Raw genomic sequence first — 23,568 nt, 5'->3', positions numbered from 1 at the left:
ATAATATTAATCAAATAAAAGGCCACTTAAGTGTACTTAAAGAGAGTGCACTTCCATGACTTATTTTTCTTATGTGTACTCTTAAAGGATTAGTTCACTTTCAAAAAAATGTTTGCTGATAATTTACTCACCCCGATGTCATCCAAGATCCATGTCTTTCTTTCTTCAGTCGAAAATAAATTTAGGTTTTTGAGGAAAACATTCCAGGATTTTTCTACACAGAATGGACTTTAATGGCAACCATCTATCCCAATGTTCAAAAGAAGGTTCAAATGTCCGTCTCAATGCAGCTTCAAAGTCTCGACACGATCCCAGTCGAGAAATAAGGGTCTTATCTAACGAAAAGATCGGTCATTTTTTTTTTTTTTTATAGACTTTTTAACCACAATTGTTCGTCTTGTGCTGGTCTGCAACGCGCCACGTATTACGTCATCACGTTGGAAAGTTCACAAAAAAAAAATCTAAATAATAATACAAATTAATTAAAATTAAAACAAAGATGTTGGACGATTTTGAAGTTGGAGGAAAAAATGAGATGGAGTTTTTCACCCTTCCCACTTTTTTGAACCGGAGTACACAGACAAATAACTTAGATAGACGTGAACGTGACCTTTCCAACGTGATTACGTGATGCGTGGCGCATGCGTGGCAGACCAGCACAAGACAAACAATTGTGATTAAAAAGTATATACATTTTTATTTATTTTTAGAAAATTACAGATCGTTTCGCTAGATAAGACTCTTATTTCTCGGCTGGGATCGTGTTGAGACTTTTAAGCTGCATTGAGACGGACATTTGAACCTTCTTTTGAACATTGGGATAGATGGTTTTACATTGAAGTCCATTCTGTGTAGAAAAATCCTGGAATGTTTTCCTCAAAAACCTTCATTTCTTTTCGACTGAAGAAAGAAAGACATGGATCTTGGATGACATCAGGATGAGTAAATTATCAGCAATAAAAAAAATTGAAAGTGAACTAATCCTTTTAGTACACTTTTGAAAAGTGCACTTTGTAATAATCTCAAATTAAAAGTTTTAGTTTAAAGTACATTTTAAATAAAAAAAAATTACCAATATTTTGTCATACCTTAAAGAAGTACACTTATTTTGATGTGTTGACTAACATACTAAAACACATGTAAAGTACTTTATATTAATTTTAACTGTAGTATGTTATTTTATGTTACATTAAAAGTCAATTTATTTACAAAGAAACATTACAAATGTGTAATTAAAAATATATTTCAATTAGTGCTGTCAAATCAATTAATCGTTATTAATCGCGATTAATCACATCTAACATAAAAGTTTGTTTATATAATATATGTATACACACACACACAAACACACACACACACACACACAAACACACACACACACACACACACACAAACACACACACACACACACACACACACACACTCACACACACACACACACACACACACACACACAAACACACACACACACACACACAAACAAACACACACACACACACACATATATATACAGATACATTGTATAAACACAAACTTTTATGTTAGAAATGATTAATCACAATTAATCGGTTTGACAGCTCTAATTTAAATAGATGACATAAGTTTCAACAGTAATGACATTTTTAGCCATACCATAATTTCTTGTCAGTACATTTGATAGTACACTTTAACCCTATTTCAATGACAATAGAAGTCACTCTTAAGTTAAGCTAATTGCGTTATCAAATTTCAACTAAAACACATTTTAATTTACAGTAATTGTAAATAGCATGCATTTAAGTGTCTGAAAACACGTATATTCTTTTAAAGTGTATCTATATTGAGCACTCTTTTTAAAAGTTTGCTAAAGTGTACTTCTTTTTCAAAAGGGTTGGCAATTTTACTAGCTAGTAAGTGCAAAGTGATCTTCTTCTAGGGGACGCTTGATGGTTTAAAACTTTACTGAACAGGTGCGTTCTGCTACAACAACGATCTGGAAAAAAATTCATAAAATTATATAAAATCAAAATAATTGAACTAATAATAACACCTAGAAACTGTAATAAACATTCAATTGAAAGTCATATAGACATATCATATCCAACCAGCTAGTGACAACATCCCAATCTCTAAATCCTGCTCATCTTCACAAACCCTCCTTCTTCACAGGTGTGTAGTGTGCTGGAGAGTCTGGAGCAGGAGTACCGTCGAGATGAGGACTGGTGTGGAGCTCATGATAAACCGGGACCTTCAGCGGAGACGGATCATGTTCTGCCTCTCATCAGCAAACACCTGGAGCAGAAAGAGGCTTTTCTCAAGGTCACTGAACCAACAGCGATCTCGCAAACTCTTTATCAGTCTCACGCAAGCCCAGAGGAATTGATCAACTTCATAATAGCAATCGCAGAAGTTTCTCTGCATCTTACAGAGGAGCAGGCACAATTTATAGGCCACAATATATTATATTTTTATACAAAGCTAGTATTCAAGAACTTTTAGATCAAAAGCTGTCCAGGATCATGAGAAATAAATTCAGTCTAAACGTTTTTACTTTGTTATGTGAGGGTCTGGTTTGAATCTGTGTTTTTTCAGGCATGTACTCTGGCCAGGCGAAACGCTGAGGTTTTCCTGAAATACATCCATCGGAATAACGTCAGCACTCAGGGGTCATCCACCAACACCCGCGGTCCTGAGCAACAGGTCAAAGGTCAGAGCTTGTACGCTGTGTTGTCGCATTTAATTATGTCAGAATCTGATATCTTAAGCAGTTGTTTTAGCTTTGAATTTATTCTTTTCTCTCACAAAACACTCTTCATTTGTCCAGTCATTTGTTTATTCCTGTTAAGCATTGGTCATGTGTTTGTACAGCCATCCTGAATGAACTGCTACAGAGGGAAAACAGAGTTCTGCATTTCTGGACCATGAAGAAGCGGCGTTTGGATCAGTGTCAGCAGTACGTGGTGTTTGAACACAGTGCCAAACAGGTGACAACACTGAACTACACTCGTGTGTGTGTGTGTGTGTATGTGTGTTAATATACTCCAGTAACTGCATGTTTTTTGGTGTTGTACTTTTGTGGGCATGCATGTTTTGTGCTCTGTAAATGTGTGTCTGAGTTTTTGTTGTTAGTATGTTTTACGATGAAAGAATGCTCCAGAAAAGGAAAGAAGAAATAATGTATCTTCAAATGTTAGATTTCAGTAGAAAGCAGAAAAAAACTGTCATGTCTGGGCAGGCAATGAAGAAAAGATCTAAATGCAGCTCTTTTTATAAAAAAAAATTATAATAATCCAAAATAGCAGAGATCACAGGGCAAACACTTGGCAGGAAAAACAACACAAAACAAACAACTGAACACACTGACGCCTTATATACACAGCATAGCTAATCAACAGAACTAGAGACAGGTGATTAACATAATCAGTAACCATGGAAACAAACTATGGGAACACATGCAAACAGGAACAGGACAGAACCAAAACAATGAAACTAACACACACTGACAGGCACAATGAATACCGTGTTTTAAGACTGCTAGAAAACAAACACACTCAAATTGTCAAATTCAAAGTAGTTCAGCTTTTAAACGTGTCTTACGACATCTGCATTCTTTTCTATTGTGTTGTGCTACATCTAGCAGTATTTGAACACAACAATATGACTCCTCCTTACTAACTGCAGAATTTGCAAAAATATTAATTGAATTATGGTACTTCAAGGTTGAATTGTGAATTTGCTTAAATTTAGCATTTTTATAATTAGTGTACCAAATTATCATTGAATTGACAGCCTTAAAAATTTGTAAAATTATATTTAAATTATATAGTAAAATTATTTAAATGATAGTGAATTTATACTAATTATAATCTAGAGAGTAGATTAGATATATGGAAGCGTGTTTCTGCCATGGAATAACAAAATAAAAAAGTTAATTGCGACTTTTAATCTCACAATTTTGTAATTTTCTTGCAATTGCGTGTTTATACCTCACAAATCTGACTGAATTCTGAATTTTTTTTTTTTTTTTATACCTTTTTATTTTGTATTCTGTGGTGGAAACAAACTTCCATACTTATTTTTTGGGGGAAAAAAATAAAAAAAATTCCATACATTACAAAAATGACTTAAAAAGTTTTGTTACAAATAAGTTGCATATGTGGCCATTCTAAGTAAATGTTCACACACCCAATTGCATGTTATAAAGTCAGAATTGCGAGATATAAACATGCAATTCTGATGAAAAAAGTCAGAATTGCAAGTTTACATATCTCACAATTTATATCTCACAACTTTATATCACGCAATTCTGATTTTCTTACTCGCAATTGCGACTTTATATCATGCAAATCTGAGATAAAAAGATGTAAACTCGCAATTGTGAGAAAAAGTCAGAATTGTGAGATAAAAAGTTGCAATTACCTTTTTTATTTTTTATTCTGTGGCCGAAACAAGTTTCATATCATAACTCAATAATTTATAACTATAAAAATATTTATTTTGAATAAAAAACATTAAGCTCTGAAATGTATGGAAGCCATTACATTGCATTTAAATAATTTGTTCAGACATTCACTTTTTAGAATATACCAAATCTTTATTGGGTTTGTGATTTGGTGAATGTTTTGGTGTGTTTGAATCCCGGACCTCACATTCACAGAGACTGAGTTGTGTGTTGAATCTGTCTGCTTCAGGCATTAGAGTGGATACAGGAGGCAGGAGAGGTCTATCTCACCACTCACACGTCCCCCGGAGACTCGGTGGAGAAATCTCAGGAACTGCTGAAAGAATATGATGAATTCCGCATCTCTGCCAAGGTACAGAGACACAAACACTTCCCCTCACCTCATTCTCGTCATATAAGTCTCTAATGTGTGTCGCATACGTCCACATGAACTCTTCAAACTCTCTAATTCTCTCTGAGGACATTAAACGCATCTTTACATGGTAACATAAGTTGCGCATAAATGATCAAACCACACACACTCACACGCATTATGTTCACGTGTGATGCAGCAAACTAAGGACAAAGTGAAGATGTTGATCCAGCTGGCAGACAATTTCGTGGAGAAGGGACACATGCACGTCACGGAGCTGAAGAAGTGTGTGACGGCAGTGGACAAGCGCTACAGAGACTTCTCCCTGCGCATGGGCAAATACCGCTGCAGTCTGGAGGGTGCGCTGGGCATCAGCTCTGAGGTACTGGACCTACACAGCGCTTATTACACCGTCCTGACAACGCACATGTATAATAATGCGGATTTTATTTTCTGATTGTGTGTGTTTCAGGATAATAAGGATCTGGAGTTGGATATTATTCCAGCCAGTCTGACCGACCCAGAGGTCAAACTGCGAGACCCCAACCATGAGGTGAACGAGGAAAAGAGGAAATCAGCCCGGAAGAAAGAGTAAGTGATCACACGCCGCCTCCAGCCAGCAGTTCCACACACACTTCACAAGTTCAGACACTTATAATCCATATTATATATATATATACACACACATATACTCCATCTCTGGTTTGTTTTGTTGCAGGTTTATTATAGCAGAGCTGTTACAGACAGAAAAGGCTTATGTGAGGGACATACATGAATGCTTAGAGGTAAGTGTTTCTGTTTTATGATAATACGTCATAATAAATAATTCAACAACCCTTTTCTGACCCTTAGAAGTCCCCCTGCATTCAATAATTGTATCCCAAAATCTTTGATCAGCAAAATTACATATTGAAAAAAAAATTCCTTGAAAAAAATGTCTTCACGCCTTAAAATAGCTTGAATGTAACTCTACACCCTTGCCTCATTTAGTATACGCGGTGTTATGATTATGCAAATGAGCCCCGCCTCCACTCACTCACTCAGTTCAGAGATCCAGTCGTTGACGATCACACGTTGATCTGATTGGTTACAAGGTAGTTTGCGACGTCAGAAACACCAGCGATTTCAAACCGTGTTTTTGAGACTGTCTTTGGTTCACTGCAGTTTTAAGGAGAAAATACTCAGCAATTGAGTTGAATTATGAATTTACACATCGTTTGTCTTAAAGCATATTCAAAACACCACATAGACATTTTACCACAGTGGGACTTTAAACATTTTGGATACTCTAGTTTTTAGAGCCAGATTTACTAACAGCTTGTGCCTACACTTTTTTGGTGTTAAAAACTACTGTCAGGATTTACTAAAGACACGCTGGGAAAATTCTCTTTATTCTCAGTAGGTACTGATTGAACTGGCATGGAGTTTTCTCTTCATAGTAAATCAAACTCTCTTATTTCAAAAGAACAAGAAAATCCTGTTTTCCTTGAGATTACACAGTAGGATGCTAGATGTATTTACTGTACTGTGAATGTAATGTACATAGAGATACTGCAGTCCAATGATGGGTGACTTTAATTTCCTGTGTATTCTTTTTTATTAGACATATTTGTGGGAGATGACCAATGGTGTCGAGGAAATCCCTTCAGGAATCGCCAACAAAGAGCACATCATTTTCGGAAACATTCAGGAGATTTATGACTTCCACAATAAGTGAGTTCATCTCATTAAATTAACTATTAATGACATTATTAGGCCATAAGCCATCAAGCTTTTTTTATCATCGTATACACAGTTTTCATATTTGTTTGCAGATGAAAGAAGTGAATAATATGCTTTCCAAATAAAATGATACATATGCAAATGTTGTGTCCCGTGTGATATGGAAATGTAGTGATTATGATTCATTTGCATGTTGTTTTGTTTGTGTTGTAGTATATTCCTGAAAGAGCTGATCAATTATGAGCAGTTACCCGAGGATGTGGGGCATTGCTTTGTTACATGGGTGAGTGTTTTTCACATGCATGTCATTCAATTCATTCGGGAATGGATTTATGTCAAAGGATTTTTTTCCAAAGAAAATTTTATATAATCTGTGTATGTATGTATGTATTTAAATAAATGAATAATTACAGTAAATTGTTGTATAATTAGACTGTAACATTTTATTTGTAGCATAAAATAAAATGTAACCTTATTCATTCATTCATTTTATTTTATTGCTGCCCATATGCACCAATTATTAAGACAATATTCAGACCTGCTTACATATACACTGACAATATTGTCAACATTGCAACATTGCTTACATTGACAATATTACAATATTCAGACCTGCTAAATGGTTTTATCAGAGCAATAATTATAACTGACATGCTATTGGTCGATGAACACTGTGAACATTCACTGTAATTAGATATGGCAGATTTTTTGTTTGTCTTTGATATGCTAAATGTAAGATTGTGTTTGTTTTTCAGGCTGACAAGTTTAATATTTATGTGACGTACTGCAAAAACAAACCAGATTCCAGTCAGCTCATCCTGGAGCATGCTGGGAGTTTTTTTGACGTAAGTACACTTCGTTTTCTAAATCATTCATCTAATTTTATAGACAGAGCCACATATTTGAGACCAGCGTGGACTTTTCTCATTCAAACCAATGCCTGCCGCCCTTCACATCTTATCTAGGATCAGTTTTCTCCATGATAATAGCATACTGGCGAAACAGATTCGGCAAACGCTTCAAAGGTTTCTATTTATAACATGTTTTTGCAGTGTTGCGCAATGTAGCCAATCAGAAACATGCATGTTGATTTCTTGAACGCAATAGCCAATCAGAGGTGTTTAAGTTGAGTCCACTCATCGCTCAAAATGCAGAAGTTTCAGTTCTGCACGCTTGTGAATCCTCTTATTATAACAAACAAAGTGTAGACATTATGTAAATAAGAGATTCATTGTGTAGACAGCTTCACTGATTTTAATGGAACTCGTGATTTACTAAGATGAGTGACAGCTTTTTATTGATTATAAAGGGAGCGATCTTTGCATGCTTTCTTTCATGAACCAATTTGCCAATGTGTTGTTTTTTTTTTTTTATATTATTGAAATAAAGTAAAATCACCTGAAGACAATATACTTGAAATGAAATGACCTCGTGCATGTTCAACAGAGCACTATAAATTGATCAGTAGATTGACTCAGTGAGTCACTGAACGCGTGTTTCTGTTACATTCACCACAGTGAGAGAATCGTTTTATCAGTTGTCAGTGTGAATGAATTATGCTTTATTTATATATGATGATTCTTTTTGTCTGTTCTGAACAGGAGATTCAGAAGAGACACGGCCTGACCAACTCTATATCATCGTACCTCATCAAACCTGTGCAGAGAATCACCAAATACCAGCTTCTGCTCAAGGTACAGTGTGTTTCCCAGGCCTCTGAAGAGAAGATCAGGTGTGGTGTAGTGCAGTGCAGTACAGTGTGTGTGTTTACAGGAGCTGCTGTCCTGCTGTGAAGAAGGCAAAGGTGAAATTAAAGATGGGCTGGAGGTCATGCTGAGCGTGCCAAAGAGAGCCAACGACGCCATGCACGTCAGCATGCTGGAGGGTAACACTACTGAACACACACACACACACACACACACACACACACACACACACACACACACACACACACACACTCACGCACAAACATACACGTTGGGTTTTCATGTTCTATGGAGACATTCCATGCATTTTCTATTCCCTAAACCTACCATCACAGAAAACTTTCTGCATTTTTACATTTTCAAAAATATAATTTAGTGTGATTAATAATTTTTTTTCCTCATGAGGACCAAAATATGTCCCCTCAAGGTCAAAAATTACTGGTATTACTATCTTTACGAGGACCAGGACCACACACACACACACACACACACACACACACACACACACTTAGTTCAGTAATTTCTACTGATATCCTTAAATAAGCCTTCAACCTCTGACACATTGTCTTCTGCCCTCTGTCCCACGTCAGGTTTTGATGAGAATCTGGATGTTCAGGGTGAACTCATCCTGCAGGACACCTTCCAGGTGTGGGACCCCAAATCCCTGATCCGTAAGGGACGAGACCGCCACCTCTTCCTCTTCGAGATCTCCCTCGTCTTCAGCAAAGAGATCAAAGACTCTGCGGGACGATCCAAATACCTCTACAAGAACAAACTACTGGTATTGGTCATATCACTTCGTCTACACACACACACAGGGCTCACCAGTAAGGATGGGCCACACAATGGTTACTTTTGGTGTCAGTGCTGCATTGTCACTACATTTTACATCCATTAATCATATACACTACAATTCAAAAGTTTGGGGTCGGTAAGATATTTGAATATCTTAGAGAGAAGTCTCTTACGTGTGTTACGCTTTCGCTCACCAAGACTGCATTTCCTTGGTCTGAAATCCAGTAAAATAAGTAATATTTTGAAATATTGTTACAATTTAACGGTTTTCTATTTGAATATATTCAAAAATGCAATTTATGAATTTTCAATTTACAGTTATCATTTCTCCAGTCTTCAGTCTCACATGATTCTTTCAGAAATAATTTTAATATGAGGATTTGCTGCTCAAGAAACATTTCTTATTATTATCTATGTTGAAAACAATAAAAAACATAATTTTGTGGAAACCATGATACTGTAACATGTATGTTCTGTGTTTCCCCCTTATGTGTTTCATTTTGGTTTAGTCCTGTGACCTAGTTTTCCCCAGTCTGTTGATTAGTCATTTCATTCACCTGTTCCTTGTTATTCACTCGTCATCTCCCTTTGTTTGCCCATGCATTTATACCCTGTGTTCTCCCTCTGTCTTTGTCCGTTCTCGTCTATTTCTCGTCTATTGTTTGTTTCATTGAACCTAGTGTGTGTATACCTTTCCCTGTACCTGTGTGAGTTTCAGTTAAGTAAACGCTTGTATTGGAGCTCTTTGCCTGTTCGCCTTTCCTCTACCCACACCACACCGTAACAGAAGAACGGACCACAAACAATGGGACAAGATGAGCATTCTCATCACCTCTTCCAACTCCACCAACCGTCTTCTGACCTGTTTCCAGGACGGCCGACACATTGAAGAATATGTCGCAGAGTTCCTGGAGCTCTCTGATGGGGTAAGCTGGGCAGATGACGTCCAAAAGATCGCCTTTTTGTGTGGGTTGGATGATATCTTTTACCAGCAAGCTCCAGCAGCAGCGATCCCAGGTACGCTCGCCTAGTACCTGAATCATGTGCTGTGGTTCAGCCATCACCGTAGGTGATGATGATGATGACATCGCCACTCAACCACCAACACCAGCCATCTTCTTCGCCACGCTTCCTGTCCTCGTCCAGAGTCATGAAAAAGAGGACTTAATTGACTTTGATACCGAGCCAAAGCTGCCCGTCATGTCTTCCAAGCCTGAGAACCTTCATGTCATGCCTGACCAGCCTGATCTTCAAGTCAGTCCTGGCGAGCCTGCGTATCACGTCATGCCCGCCGAGCCAGAGACTGTTCACGTCATGCCCGCCGAGGCGGCGCTGGAGTCTTTCATTTCACTTTTGATCAATTTAATGCAACCTTGCTGAATAAAAGTATTTATTTATTTAACAACAAACATAATGTCCCCAAAATATTGAGACATTTGTTACTCTGTTGTATATTGAACGCTGTTGCAAATATGGCGTAAACATAGATGAGGTTTTGTTGAAATTTCCCTTCAAAACTGTTTAATTAATAATGATAAAAAAATTTTTATTAACTGTCGTGATGTAAAATAAGTTTTAGCTATTGTTCTAAATCAAAAAGCTAATTAATTATAAATGATTTAAAAGAAAACTTCAGGTTTTTTTTATAATAATATTTAAATAGTAAATACCTGTATAATAAATATTATATATATTTCTGACATGAAATGAAATGAAAATGATGGGGTCAATGAAAATATAGCCAGTGCAATCAGAACAAACCTGAGCTGACCAGGAAAACAGAAAAAAAATCCTTATGAGTCCTGTTTCAGATTATTTCAATGACATAAACGAAAGGAAAGCCCCATGGGAAGGTCAGTTAGTGCACACACGTTGTTGAGACTGTTCACGTCATGCCCGCCGAGCCAAAGACTGTTCACGTCATGCCCGCCGAGCCAGAGACTGTTCACGTCATGCCCGCCGAGCCAGAGACTGTTCACGTCATGCCCGCCGAGCCAGAGACTGTTCACGTCATGCCCGCCGAGCCAGAGACTGTTCACGTCATGCCCGCCGAGCCAGAGACTGTTCACGTCATGCCCGCCGAGCCAGAGACTGTTCACGTCATGCCCGCCGAGCCAGAGACTGTTCACGTCATGCCCGCCGAGCCAGAGACTTCTTCACCGCTGGTCCCGTCCAGCCCTAAGACTGTACCGCCACTGGTCATGTCCAGCCCAGAGCCTGTCGTCACACCAGAGCCTGAATCCCACCCAGCCTCCCTCTCCCGCCTCCCTCTCCCGCCTCCGCCCATCAACATTCATCTTTCATCCCAGCCTTCGTTGTCTCCCATCAGCCCTTTTGCTCATCCACAACCCCTCTGCAGTGAGATGAATTCGCCGCAGGTCTGCCCGTCACCAACTCAATCTGGGTCGATGGATCCCCGGTCTCCCCCTCCCACCTCCGCTACCTCGTCCTGTCGAGCCATCAACGCAGCCTTGGCTTCAACCGCCCTCAGCTCCACCATGGACCCTCAGTCCACCAGCTCTGCCGGGCTCTATCATCCCTCCGGCTCTGCCTTGGTCCCTCATCGACCCGCCCTCGCCCTGGGACTACCCTCCTCCGGCTTCGCCTCGTCACTCCGTCCCTCAGGCTCAGTTGGGCTCCTCACTCCCTCCGGCTCCACCTTGGTCTACGGTCGCTTCAGCTTCGCCACGGCCTTCGGGGTCCCCGCCTGCGCTTCAGTCCTCTCCCTCATGATCTGCCTCCGTTGGTCGTCCCCAGAACATCGTCTGCCACCAGGTCCACTCCACCATGGCTCCTCCCGCCTTCGACTCCACCCTGGAGCCTCGTCCTGGCTGGCGTCTGGTATTCCATCTGGCTCCTCCTGCTCCTGGCACCTCACTGGCTTCTCCCACCATCCACTCCTCCATGGACAATTTTTGTTTTTTACCCTGGACTCTTTTTGTTTTTTCTTTCGGTCTGCTTCACGCCCTCCTCCTGAACCCCTCCATGCATTTATACCCTGTGTTCTCCCTCTGTCTTTGTCCATTCTCGTCTATGTTTCATTGAACCTAGTGTGTGTGTACCTTCAACCCGTGATCCCTGTACCTGTGAGTTTCAGTTAAGTAAACGTTTGTATTGGAGCTCTTTGCCTGTTCACCTTTCTTCTAATTACACCACACCGTGACAGATACATTTTTAGGATCATTTGATGAACAGAAAGTTCAAAAGATTAGGATTTTTTTGTTAAATATTAATCTTTTGTAATATTATAAAAGTCTTTAATTTCACTTTTGATCAATTTAATGCAACCTTGCTGAATAAAAAAAATATATATTTAACAAAAAACATAATGACCCCAAAATATTTGAGACATTTGTTACTCTGTTTATTGAACGCTGTTGCAAATATGCCGTAAACCTAGATGAGGTTTTGTTGAAAATTCCCTTCAAAACTGTTTAATTGATAATGATAAAAAAATGTAATTAACCGTTGTGATGTAACAAGTTTTAGCTATTGTTCTAAATTAAAAAGCTAATTAATTATTATAAATGATTTAAAAGAAAACTTCAGGTTTTATTATAATATTATTTAAATAGTAAATACCTGTATAATAAATATTATATATATTTCTGACATGAAATTAAATGAAAATGTTGGGGTCAATGAAAATATAGCCAGTGCAATCAGAACAAACCTGGGGCCTCATTTATAACCGTTGCGTACGCACAAAACCGGCCCTGAAAGAGGCGTTGCCACTTCCGATGCATAACATAAGTTGTGATTTATAAAAACAAACTTGACGGGAAAACGTGCGCACCTGCACGCAAACTCTGACCCATGCGTATGAACGTTTTGGAGACGGAGCAGTTTGGTGACACCGATGGTGAGCCGGAGTTAAATGTATTTTTGGTCACTTTTAGACAGAAAATCTAAATAAATGTACATAGGCTATACAGAAAGATAATACAAATATAATTTCACTCACCAAGCCTATCACTTGAAGCAAATATCCACATCTTAAATGTTCGCGCCAGCGAGCGCGTTGGGCCGTTTAGTGAAACTGACGCATATCTAACGGCAGATGAAGTAAAACTGTAAATCTTCATTATGAGTCCTAATCATAAATAGGCTACATTGCGTGTTCACAATAACAGTTTAAATAAAATAATGATTTAAACTATGTTTTACTTCTAAACATTTAGATTAAATATGCCATTCTCATTAATGGAGTTAAACACTTAAACTACATGACATTTAGCCTGAAAAGTTAGGCTAATATATATTCAATAAATAGCCTAAATATTTGTTGTGGATGCAATGCTTTTGAACACTTTTCCTTTGGCATGGCCCTTACAAGGTCTATCTGTTTGCATTAAAAATATAAATCAATTAAAAATACTATTTGGCCAGTGGAATGTAATGTAATGTGACGGCACATCCGTATTTCATATTTTCCTAATGTCTTGTACCGTTAAACATGTTATCACGTCGATGAATAATCATATGCAAATGATATGCAGATGAGGATATGCATAGTAAGATAGGCGTTGTAAGCTCCATATATGGTTATTTCGGGGAGCAGACGCATGTGCGCACAATCTTCCGCTGAGTGGGATTTATAAAGTGAATTCTGCGCAGGTTCTGGCGTACGCACGCTTTTATAAGTCCGAATATTTTTTTGCGTACGTCATTTTTGGCTTTTGGGCGCACGTACACTTTTAGTAAGGATCCTACGCACAGTTTTATAAATGAGGCCCCTGAGCTGACCAGGACAACAGAAAAAAAAATCCTTATGAGTCCTGCTTCAAATTATTTCAATGACATAAACGAAAGGAAAGCCCCATGGGAAGTTCAGTTAGTGCACACACGAACACAGTCATGTCTGCGTTTTACATTTCCCATCTGTTTTACCACATTGTGTAACTGTTAAGTGTTTGCACACATACCTGGAAGCAGCCAGCGCAGGTGTGCGGACCAGATGGGGCGTTTGTCACCCCTCGCTGTGTTCAATATGCCTGTGAACAGAACCAGATGTGCTGTTGGTTTTCTTCCGGTCATCTGGAATTGTCTCACAAACACAAAGCATCTACTTAATATTTACTGAGGAAATGCTTTCAATTTTGTCAGACACATTTATTAAATTTCTGCATTCAGTTAAGTTTACTCTTAGGTTATCTCACGCTTAAAGGGATTGTTCACCCAAACATTCAAATTATCCCATTACTTACTCACCCTCAAGCCATCCTAGGTGTATATGACATTCTTCTTTTAGCCAAACACAATCAGAATTATATTAAAGGGGTGGTATAATCCCCTATTCACAAGATGTAAAATATGTCTTTGATGTCCCCAGAGTGTGTATGTGAAGTTTTAGCTCAAAATACCCCACATATATTTTTATATAGCATGTTGTCACTTTTTGAGGGTGAGCAAAAACGCACCGTTTTGTGTGTGTTCCTTTAAATGCAAATGAGCTGCTGCTGGACGCACAGGGGGCGGAGCTTCAAGAGTTTGTGTCCTTTTACCTCACACAGACATGCACTGAAAATTTCAAAAACAAAACCTTTTATGTTCAAACTGAAGTCAGAAAGATGGAAAGACTCAAGAAGAAGTGACAACATGTAGAATGCATCAGGACATTTCTGAATGGTTAGTTGATTAATTTAGGTAGCTTATGTGTAGTTATCTTCTAGTCATTGATTAGCATATTCTGTCAAGATAATCTATAAATCGTGTTCAGGGGGCGTGTTTGTGTAAACTTTGGTGATGTCACTAATGGCGCTTTTCCACTGCATGGTACGGCTCGGTTCGGTTCGGTACGGTTCAACACGGTGCGGAGCGGTTCGGCTCGCTTTGCTTTTCCACTGCGTGGTACGACTCAACTCAGTACGGCACGGTTCGGTTCGCTTTAGCTCGTTTGCTTTTCCACTGCAGTTAGTACCGCTTCAAAGTGGGTGGGACTGATCGTTAAGTTGTATGTCCGGTGGTAGCCGTGTGCGGCTAAGAGCTGTGCTACTTCCGCTCCTCGGCAACCAACGAGAGGAACGTCTGCACCTCGTCCACTGACCACGATTCAGCCATTTCTTGTTTGATTTTTTTTTTACTTTTTTTGTCAAGTAAAAACTCTAAAACAGGTGCTACCGCGTTTGCTGTTGTCTGGCTATTTAAATATAGCGGGTTTAGTGTCTCGTGTAGCAAATATACAATGACGCTGAAGTGACGATTTTGTCTGACCAATCAGTGATCTGCAGTGTTTTCACGTCACGTTTAGTATCGGTACGGTACGCTTGGAACCTCAACAGAGGTGGTACCATTTAAAGCGAGCCGTGCCGTACCGTACCATGCAGTGGAAATGCGCCATAAGTGAGCCGTACCGAACCGAGCCGTACCGTACCATGCAGTGGAAAAGCGCCAAAGCGTGCCGTGCCGTACCGAACCGTACCGTACCATGCAGTGGAAAAGCGCCATAACTCGGAGGAAGGTCGTGTAGTCCAGTGGCGATTTCTTTAAGACTGCAAGGGAAGCTCGGCTTCCCCTATAATGTCAACAATTAATGGTCAAATATATGTACTATTTTGTTAACATTTTATTGACTAAAAATGCTTTAGAACGCGTTCATCTCGAAGACGAGTTCGTTCAGAATCAGCAGCTGGTCAGCTGACTCGATTTCCTTCTCATTCATTCCCGTAGCGTCACAGTGCATTTTTCTGTTGAAGCCGAGCGTCCATTGACTTCAATGGGGCTGCTTTGAACAGTTTTTTTCAGTGCTGTGAAACTAGACGGTCATTGGATAAATGCTGCGATTATGTCCCGCCCACGGACGCTCAGCGTCTCTGGGGGGAATGGAGGAGTGGGCGGGCCCGGACTCCGAGCGTCTGCGTGGTGATTGGAGGGTCTGTCATCTCCTTTTGATTGACAGAATTTCTGTCCATAGCTGAAGCTTTTCGAGCTCAATGAAAAGTAAACTGAAAAACGCTTTTCTCACGCAGGGAAAAATCGCGAAGCAAAGAGGACACTGACACTGACAGACAACAAAGAGAAGGTTACATTTGATAAGCAAATTCTCGGCTCTCCGATTCTGTAAATTGTATTACGAAATTCAAACAATAAATATCGCTTTAGCACTTGTAAATGTGACGTGACAGATCATCTCTCACTCAAACGAGTAAATAATAAATAAACACGAATCAGCATGTTGAAAGATCCAGTACAACTTACCAAAATGTATATCCCTCATACTTAATATCGAGCAATCAGTGTTTTTCAACGCGGAAAGAAAAATGGCACAACGTTTAGGTTTAACCAGGGTTTAACGTACGTTACCTCAGGATCAAGAAAGCCATTTAATAACTATTGCACATTAGTTGGCTAGAAAAATTAGCTACAGAGAGGAGTATTTTGCTAAATATGTGCACTGTATGACATCTTTATATTATATTTGTATTATATTTAATTTGAGATGTTATTTAACCTTTAATAATAATACCAGCTGACAGGGCTCTCTGTATGTTTACAGCATGTATGAGATTTTTTTTTTCTTGAAAAAAAAATGAATGTAAGTTAGGCTAACGTTACCTAATATTTATCCAAATAAATCGATATTGAATCAAGATCCGAATCAAATCAAAAGAATAAAATTGAATTGAAATTGAATTGAAATGCAATAATAAAATCAGTAGCCTACAGTCATTGTACCATGTAAACATTGTAACATGTTTTTACTAAACTTAATAAAATTCTGTTTAATTACCTAATGTTTTGACAATCACGATACACATATTTTGATGGAAGTTTTGGACCATTTTTATGATGTAGGCCGAAAATGAGCTTCCCCTCTTTGAAAGACCAGCAGTCGCCACTGGTGTTGTCCCATACCAGCCGTTTGTTGTAGTCCTTAAAAAGCAATTTCTTTAAAAGCAAATATCTCCCTTTGCTTTGAACTTTGAGCATTGTAACTTTGCAGATGTTGTTTATGCTCAAACAGCAACATTACACACTAACTAAAGTTGTGTAAAAAGTTTAATCATAATCAACCACCCCTTTAATAAATAAAATAGAATTTTTAAAGAGAAATGTGCCAGGAACTTGATATTAGTTTGAACCGTGAGAGGCGTCAAAGCTTACGCTACTCCTACATCCTACGTCATGCGTGGGGCCAGAGGTCACTCGTCATACGTCGGGTCAGAGGTCACTCGTCATGCGTCGGGTCAGAGGTCAATCGCCATGCGTCGGTTCAGAGGTCACCCGTCATGCGTCAGGTCAGAGGTCACTCGTCATGCGTCGGGTCAAAGGTCACTCATCATGCGTCATGCGTCGGTTCAGAGGTCACTCGTCATGCATCATGTCAGAGGTTGTCGACTCTCACCTGAGCTTACGCTACTCCTACATTATGTGTCAGGTCAGAGGTCACTCGTCATGCGTCGGGTCAAAGGTCACTCGTCATGCGTCGGGTCAAAGGTCACTCGTCATGCGTCGGTTCAGAGGTTACTCGTCATGCATCGGGTCAGAGGTCGTCAACTCTCACCTGAGCTTACACTACTCATACATCATGTGTCAGGTCAGGGGTCACTCGTCATGCGTCGGGTCAAAGGTCACTCGTCATGCGCCATGCGCCATGCGTCGGTTCAGAGGTTACTCGTCATGCATCGGGTCAGAGGTCGTCAACTCTCACCTGAGCTTACGCTACTCATACATCATGTGTCAGGTCAGGGGTCACTCATCATGTGTCAGGTCAAAGGTCAATCGTCATGCGTCGGGTCAGAGGTCACTTGACATGTGTGGGGTCAGATGTCACTCGATATGCGTCGGGTCAGAGGTCACTTGACATGCGTCGGGTCAGAGGTCACTTGACATGCGTCGGGTCAGATGTCACTCGTCATGTGTCATGCGCCGGGTCAGAGGTCACTTGACATGCGTGGGGTCAGATGTCACTCGATATGCGTCGGGTCAGAGGTCACTCGTCATGCGTCGGGTCAGAGGTCACTCTTCCGTCGGAACTAGACTCGCGTACGGCCTTTACCGGAAGCCAGTGATTATAGTTTATAAAATTATAAATATGGATATTTTTCTTACAAAACAACGCATGGCTTGGCTTCTGAAGCCGTATGGATCACTTTTATGATGGATGGATGCGCTTTTTTGGGCTTCAAAAACTAAAGGTACCATTCACTCCCATTATAAAGCTTGGAAGAATATTTTTTAATATAACTCTGTGTTCGGCTGAAGGAAGAAAGGCATATACTCTACACCTAGGATGGCTTGAGGGAGAGTAAATTATGGGAGAATAAAACATTTTGGGTGAACTAACCTTTTATGTTCTCTGTACTTTTATGCTGTTAAACACATTTTCCATCAACATTGAATTTATTTCAATATCTGTGTGTGATGTTCTGGTTTTAATGTGTTTACAGACATCAGAATTGGGAGTGACAGAGCATGTGGAGGGAGACCCGTGTAAATTTGCCCTGTGGGTGGGACGCACACCCTCATCTGACAACAAGACTGTCCTCAAGGTACATCATGCTCTCTGTTTATTATTAATCAATTACTTTTAGAGTATTTGTACATGTTCCAATCAGTGAAATTTCTTGTGAACAAAGATCAGGTCCTATATTTTAAACACGGATCTTGTGTTGTAAATGCATGACTGTGTCTGTTTCAGGCGTCCAGTATTGAGGTGAAGCAAGAATGGATTAAAAACATCCGCGAGGTCATCCAGGAGAGAATCATTCACCTGAAGGGGGCGCTGAAGGAACCGATCCACGTTCCCAAAAGACCCTCCAAACCCCGCAAAGACAGCAAGAGGTCAGCCACACTTTACTATTGCGTACTGTACACCAGTCCTAAAAAAGAAGAAACAAAATGCATTCATAAAATCATAATCTCAGCTCTCATAATGCTTCTCAAAATATACTGCAGTTGTAAATCTTATAATTGTAGATTCTGCTTTGTTTGTTGTTAGCAAATCATTTGCATGTCGCTTTGGATACTGTGACGTGACTAAATGTAAATGAAAATCTGTAGAAAGACTGAGACAAAACTCTACATCCATGAATATTTATATGCAGCATAATCTGTGCATAACAATGCAGGAGGCTTGTGTTCATTTGAAATATGTTTTCCATACTGTCTCTCTTCATGCAAACATCATTAGTTAGTTAAAAATTGTACATAGGGACTAAGGGTTTGCAGCAACGCCAATATTTGTAAATGGATCAATTGCAATGGCGAAACTATTTGTGGATAAAACCAGATATTATGAGTGGGGCTTAAATCAGAAAGTTTGTCCAGAAACCATTATACTAACATAGAAGAATTTCTGACAAAAAAAAAAAAAAAAAAAAATCTGCAACTGGGACGCAACTATTTGTATGCAACTCAACTCAACTCAACTTTTACAACGTGGCGATTTCCTATGAATTTGTATGATATGATTTGTATAAAAACAAATTACGATTTTTAGATCTTACGAAAAGGTGCAGATGAAATTGTATGAATTCATACAAATTAGTCACCAACTAGCCAAAAATATAACATAGCTGCAATGCGATTGTGTTGTTTCATTCATTGAGTTTACACTTTACACAATCACTATTGCACTGTCATTTTTAAATATTATGCTGTCACCCGGCTCACCTGTTCACCAGCATGAACAAGGAGAGATTGTATCTAACGAATGTTATCATTTCTTTGAATTTTGAAGTAAAGTTTTCAGCTTTGGGCGCATGCCTAATCGGGACTTGTATTTGTGTGTTTGGTTGCAGGGACACTGGAGATGATGCTGACAGTCAGGGAGACGGCAGCAGTCAGCCGGACACCATCTCCATCGCATCTAGAACCTCACAGAACACTGTGGACAGTGACAAGGTACAAATACACAGATCTGACCTCTGACCTCTGGAGCTGCTCTCGCTAGGTGCACTGCAGTCACTGGAACCCTTCATTACTGACTTTCCTGATCTGTGACATAACATTTACCATCAGGTGCTAAAGGAGCTTTGAGTCATTTAGGTGTTCTTTATGCTTTCATCATAACTAACAGTGCAAACACGATGCATTTAAGAGATTTGTTGATTAAAACGTGAGTTTTGGCGAGAATCCAGAACTTAGTCACTGATAAACTTGTGTTGTTTGATTGACAGCTCCAGTGATTGCAAAGGGAATGTAATTTGATCCCTTCCTATAGGCTATATAATTGAATCAAAGTTTAACTAACAGAATATTTGCATCCTACTAAGAGAAGCAATGTCAAGTTGACAGTTTAGTCACTGGTTTGATTTACTGACACATATCCAAAAGGAACATCAGACTGTACATGAATCATTACATATCAGAAATCACTGGTCACAGATCAGGCATTGGAATCAACACGGTTACATGTAAGTTTACATGTCGTGGCATTACTGTCGAGTCCATATCGTAAAACGCTGTTTGCAAAACCTGCGCCGAAATTGCAACTGATTTACCGAAGAATCCACAGTGCAATGTACCGAATACAAAAAAATAATGCTCAACTGGAAAATAAAAACACATTCCTAGCATTAGGATCCTTTAAAGGGTAAAGTTATTTTTGTTCCAGTGATCCTGCATCGCTCATTATCTCACTAACACGCCAGTGGGCGGGGCCAAAGTTGCAATGATGAAGTAGGCGTTGATTTTTTGGACGTGTTAGTCCAAAGCTGTTTTTGGATTAACAAGGACGTTTTCAGTTCTACTTACAGGATATTCTTATAGTATGATTATGATTATGATTATCTGTCAAAAGCTCAAGGAAAATGTTATTTCTCAGTTCATGACCCCTTTAAAGCACTGTTTACAAGGCTACATGGGTCAGAAACATCAAAAACGATTAGCAAGTAAAATTCTCAGCTGGTCTGACTGGGCCAATAGAAAAAAATTGAGCCATGATATATTGAAGGGCTCAGGTAAATGTGACATTTATTATAATGGGTTTATGTGAAGATTGATTTAAGTAGTTTTGAGAGTGTTTAAGTCGATTGCATCATCACCCTGCGAGCTCTTTTGGCATGATTTGCTGGCCGCAACTCTCTGATTGATGGAATTTTCTGCACAGCATTATGGGTAATGTAGTTTTCACCTCAAATTCTGCCATTAAACACTATAAAAAAAATAAGTTGAAATAATTCAAACAGATGAATTCAACAAAAGCATATACACCGTTTCTTATGTTCTTCTCTACATCTTATGTTTGTAAATTATTATTAAAAATAAATGTTTAACTTTTTTACTTCCATAACACAACTGTTGCACACTATTGCTGAATTCGTAACTGCATACTGGCATACTACTCTTAATTTATGGCAAAAATATAGTATGTGGTTCCAAAATTGTGCAAATCGTTCCACTAAAAACTCAGCCAAACTCCAGGCTCCGCCCAGAGAAGGGTCAGGTGATCAGTGATTGACAGGTGTATGTCACACACACAGGGTTTCCCTGCTTTAGGTATGGAGCAGGGGCTGTCATGCTCCAGCACAGATGATGAGAGCAGTGGTCATGAGCAGTAAACAGATGAACATGTACAGCCATGAAATGTCTCTTCAAACTGTGTGCTGGATTCTGTCCTCATAGGAACTACGAGCCCCCCTATCAAATCAAAGTAAGACACATTTCACACATGTGCTCCCAACAACACGTGTTTGTGCTGGTGTTTTGTTGTGTTTTATGAGTTGTGCGTGTTTGTGTTGTGAGGTTTGGAGATGACCACATCACTGTGACTTGCTTGAGGATGTTTTTGAATGAGTTTTATCAACTCTTGATTCGATTTGAAGGAGTATGATTTCCTTTAAGGGCAGAAGATCATCCTGCTAGGATCTTAAAGTACTCTGTGTAATGCGCTTACTCTGCTCTGATTGAATTTTACACAACTAAATGTTGAAAAAGCTCTGCACTCTTGTGAGAGGAAGCACCCGAAGATATGTATGCCTTAGATGTCTGGTGCTGGAGTCCCTTAATGCAGGAAGGGGTTTTGGGATGGATCATTACGGCTGACTTCTTGAATAGGCATCCAAAAAACAACTAGTTGGTCATTGTTGTTGACAACTGAGTTGAGTTTTAGACTGTCAGCATGATAAAACTCCCTCATCCCCTTTGACCCTCCTAGACGGTTCGATTTAAATGTGTTTAATGGTTTCTTCAATCTGAGCGGCAATCAACACCAAGACCCTTTGCATTCTCTCGTGGAAGTATTGTGTTCCCTGTATACGTTCTAAGTATTGCATAATGCTAAGTATTGCATTATCCTGAGAATTGGTCAAATGTAGGTTTGCTCCCAACTTTTATTATTTCTATCATAAAGGCTTTGAGGGTGACCATTAAAGTTGGGTAACTACAAAAGTTTTGAAAGTGAACGCAAAAGCATCAACATTTATAAATGTATTTATTTTTGTCCTCCCTTCAGTTTTTTTTGCCCATCACCAGGTGTCTTTAGGGGTTCTGTAGCAAGACCCTAACAAGAAACAATTTTAGAACTGTGTTGAATAATATATATGAATGTGTATACATGTATCAATGGAAACGTATAACTTGAAAGCATAAAATCTAGAGTTCTTACACATTTGGTAGCAGCAAAGAACACTTCAGCCATCTACTGGTCATTGTTGTCGTTGCATGATTTTTGACCTGACATAAACTCGTATTAGTTTTCTTTTCTTTTCTTTTTCTTTTTTTAAACGAGATGGCATTAATCTGAACCAATACATGATACATTATCATGTTTTCTTAATGTTTTAACTTTACATGATGTTATTGTTTGTGGGAAATTAGTGTTATTTCATTTTAAAAAAACGGCCAAGCACAATTATTAAGCAACTAAGGAGAGGTAAATGATATCAAAAGTTTGTGAACCGCATAAGTGTGACCATTTTTGAACAGCCTAGGAGGGTTATAGTACTACTTTTGTGAAAAATATTTTGAGTATTTGCATCAATATTCTGCTAAAAAAACACATTAGATTGTTATATGCTGAAACTAGCCCAATTACACAGGGCTTCCTTAAAGGAATAGTTCACTTAAAAATGAAATTTCTGTCATCATTCACTTTGACTCACCAAACTAACTCACCCTCAAGTTGTTTCAAACCTGTATGAATTTCTTTCTTCTGCTGAACACAAAAGAAGATATTTTGAAGAATGTCGGTAACCAGACAGTTGATGGACCCCATTGACTTACATATTATGTTTTCCCTACTATGGAAATCAATGGGGTCCATCAAGTAAATTTATTAAATTATGTGTAAATTAATTTTCATTTTGAAGTGAACTATTACTTTAACCCTTTAAGTGCCCCCCCCCCCCCCACACACACACACACACACACACACACACACACACACTTCTTTTTTGAAAATGCACATTCTGAACCAAAAAAAATGTAATTGTAATTCTTGTTATCAAGAATACTTTGGAACATAGACAAAAGATTGGTCTTGTTTTAAATAAGATATATATGTCAGATTTTTGTACAAGTGAAATAAATTAAGTGAAACAGAAAAAAGTTATAGAAGTTTGAGTTTATGAAAATGTACAATGTAAAAAATTTAATTATTTTTAATATTA

At 38.9% G+C, this 23,568-nt stretch overlaps 1 protein-coding gene across 2 annotated transcripts in view; it reads left to right on the top strand.

Moving 5' to 3' along the window:
- The window catches only part of kalrna (kalirin RhoGEF kinase a), a 277,075-nt gene that overhangs the window by 183,087 nt on the left and 70,420 nt on the right, over positions 1-23,568 (top strand). For both annotated transcript variants that reach the window (XM_079619850.1, XM_079619849.1), the window contains exons 18-33: positions 2,149-2,298; positions 2,572-2,686; positions 2,848-2,963; positions 4,671-4,793; positions 4,993-5,175; positions 5,266-5,384; positions 5,512-5,578; positions 6,397-6,506; positions 6,729-6,798; positions 7,271-7,360; positions 8,117-8,209; positions 8,289-8,400; positions 8,812-9,002; positions 18,406-18,507; positions 18,657-18,799; positions 19,759-19,861. In XM_079619850.1, coding sequence (XP_079475976.1) covers positions 2,149-2,298; positions 2,572-2,686; positions 2,848-2,963; positions 4,671-4,793; positions 4,993-5,175; positions 5,266-5,384; positions 5,512-5,578; positions 6,397-6,506; positions 6,729-6,798; positions 7,271-7,360; positions 8,117-8,209; positions 8,289-8,400; positions 8,812-9,002; positions 18,406-18,507; positions 18,657-18,799; positions 19,759-19,861 — 1,887 coding nt within the window. The remainder of the gene's footprint in view (positions 1-2,148; positions 2,299-2,571; positions 2,687-2,847; positions 2,964-4,670; positions 4,794-4,992; positions 5,176-5,265; positions 5,385-5,511; positions 5,579-6,396; positions 6,507-6,728; positions 6,799-7,270; positions 7,361-8,116; positions 8,210-8,288; positions 8,401-8,811; positions 9,003-18,405; positions 18,508-18,656; positions 18,800-19,758; positions 19,862-23,568) is intronic.

Source organism: Phoxinus phoxinus, assembly GCF_949152265.1.
Source record: "Phoxinus phoxinus genome assembly, chromosome: 7".
Taxonomy (NCBI): domain Eukaryota; kingdom Metazoa; phylum Chordata; class Actinopteri; order Cypriniformes; family Leuciscidae; genus Phoxinus; species Phoxinus phoxinus.
This window is presented reverse-complemented; position numbering and strand designations above follow the sequence as displayed.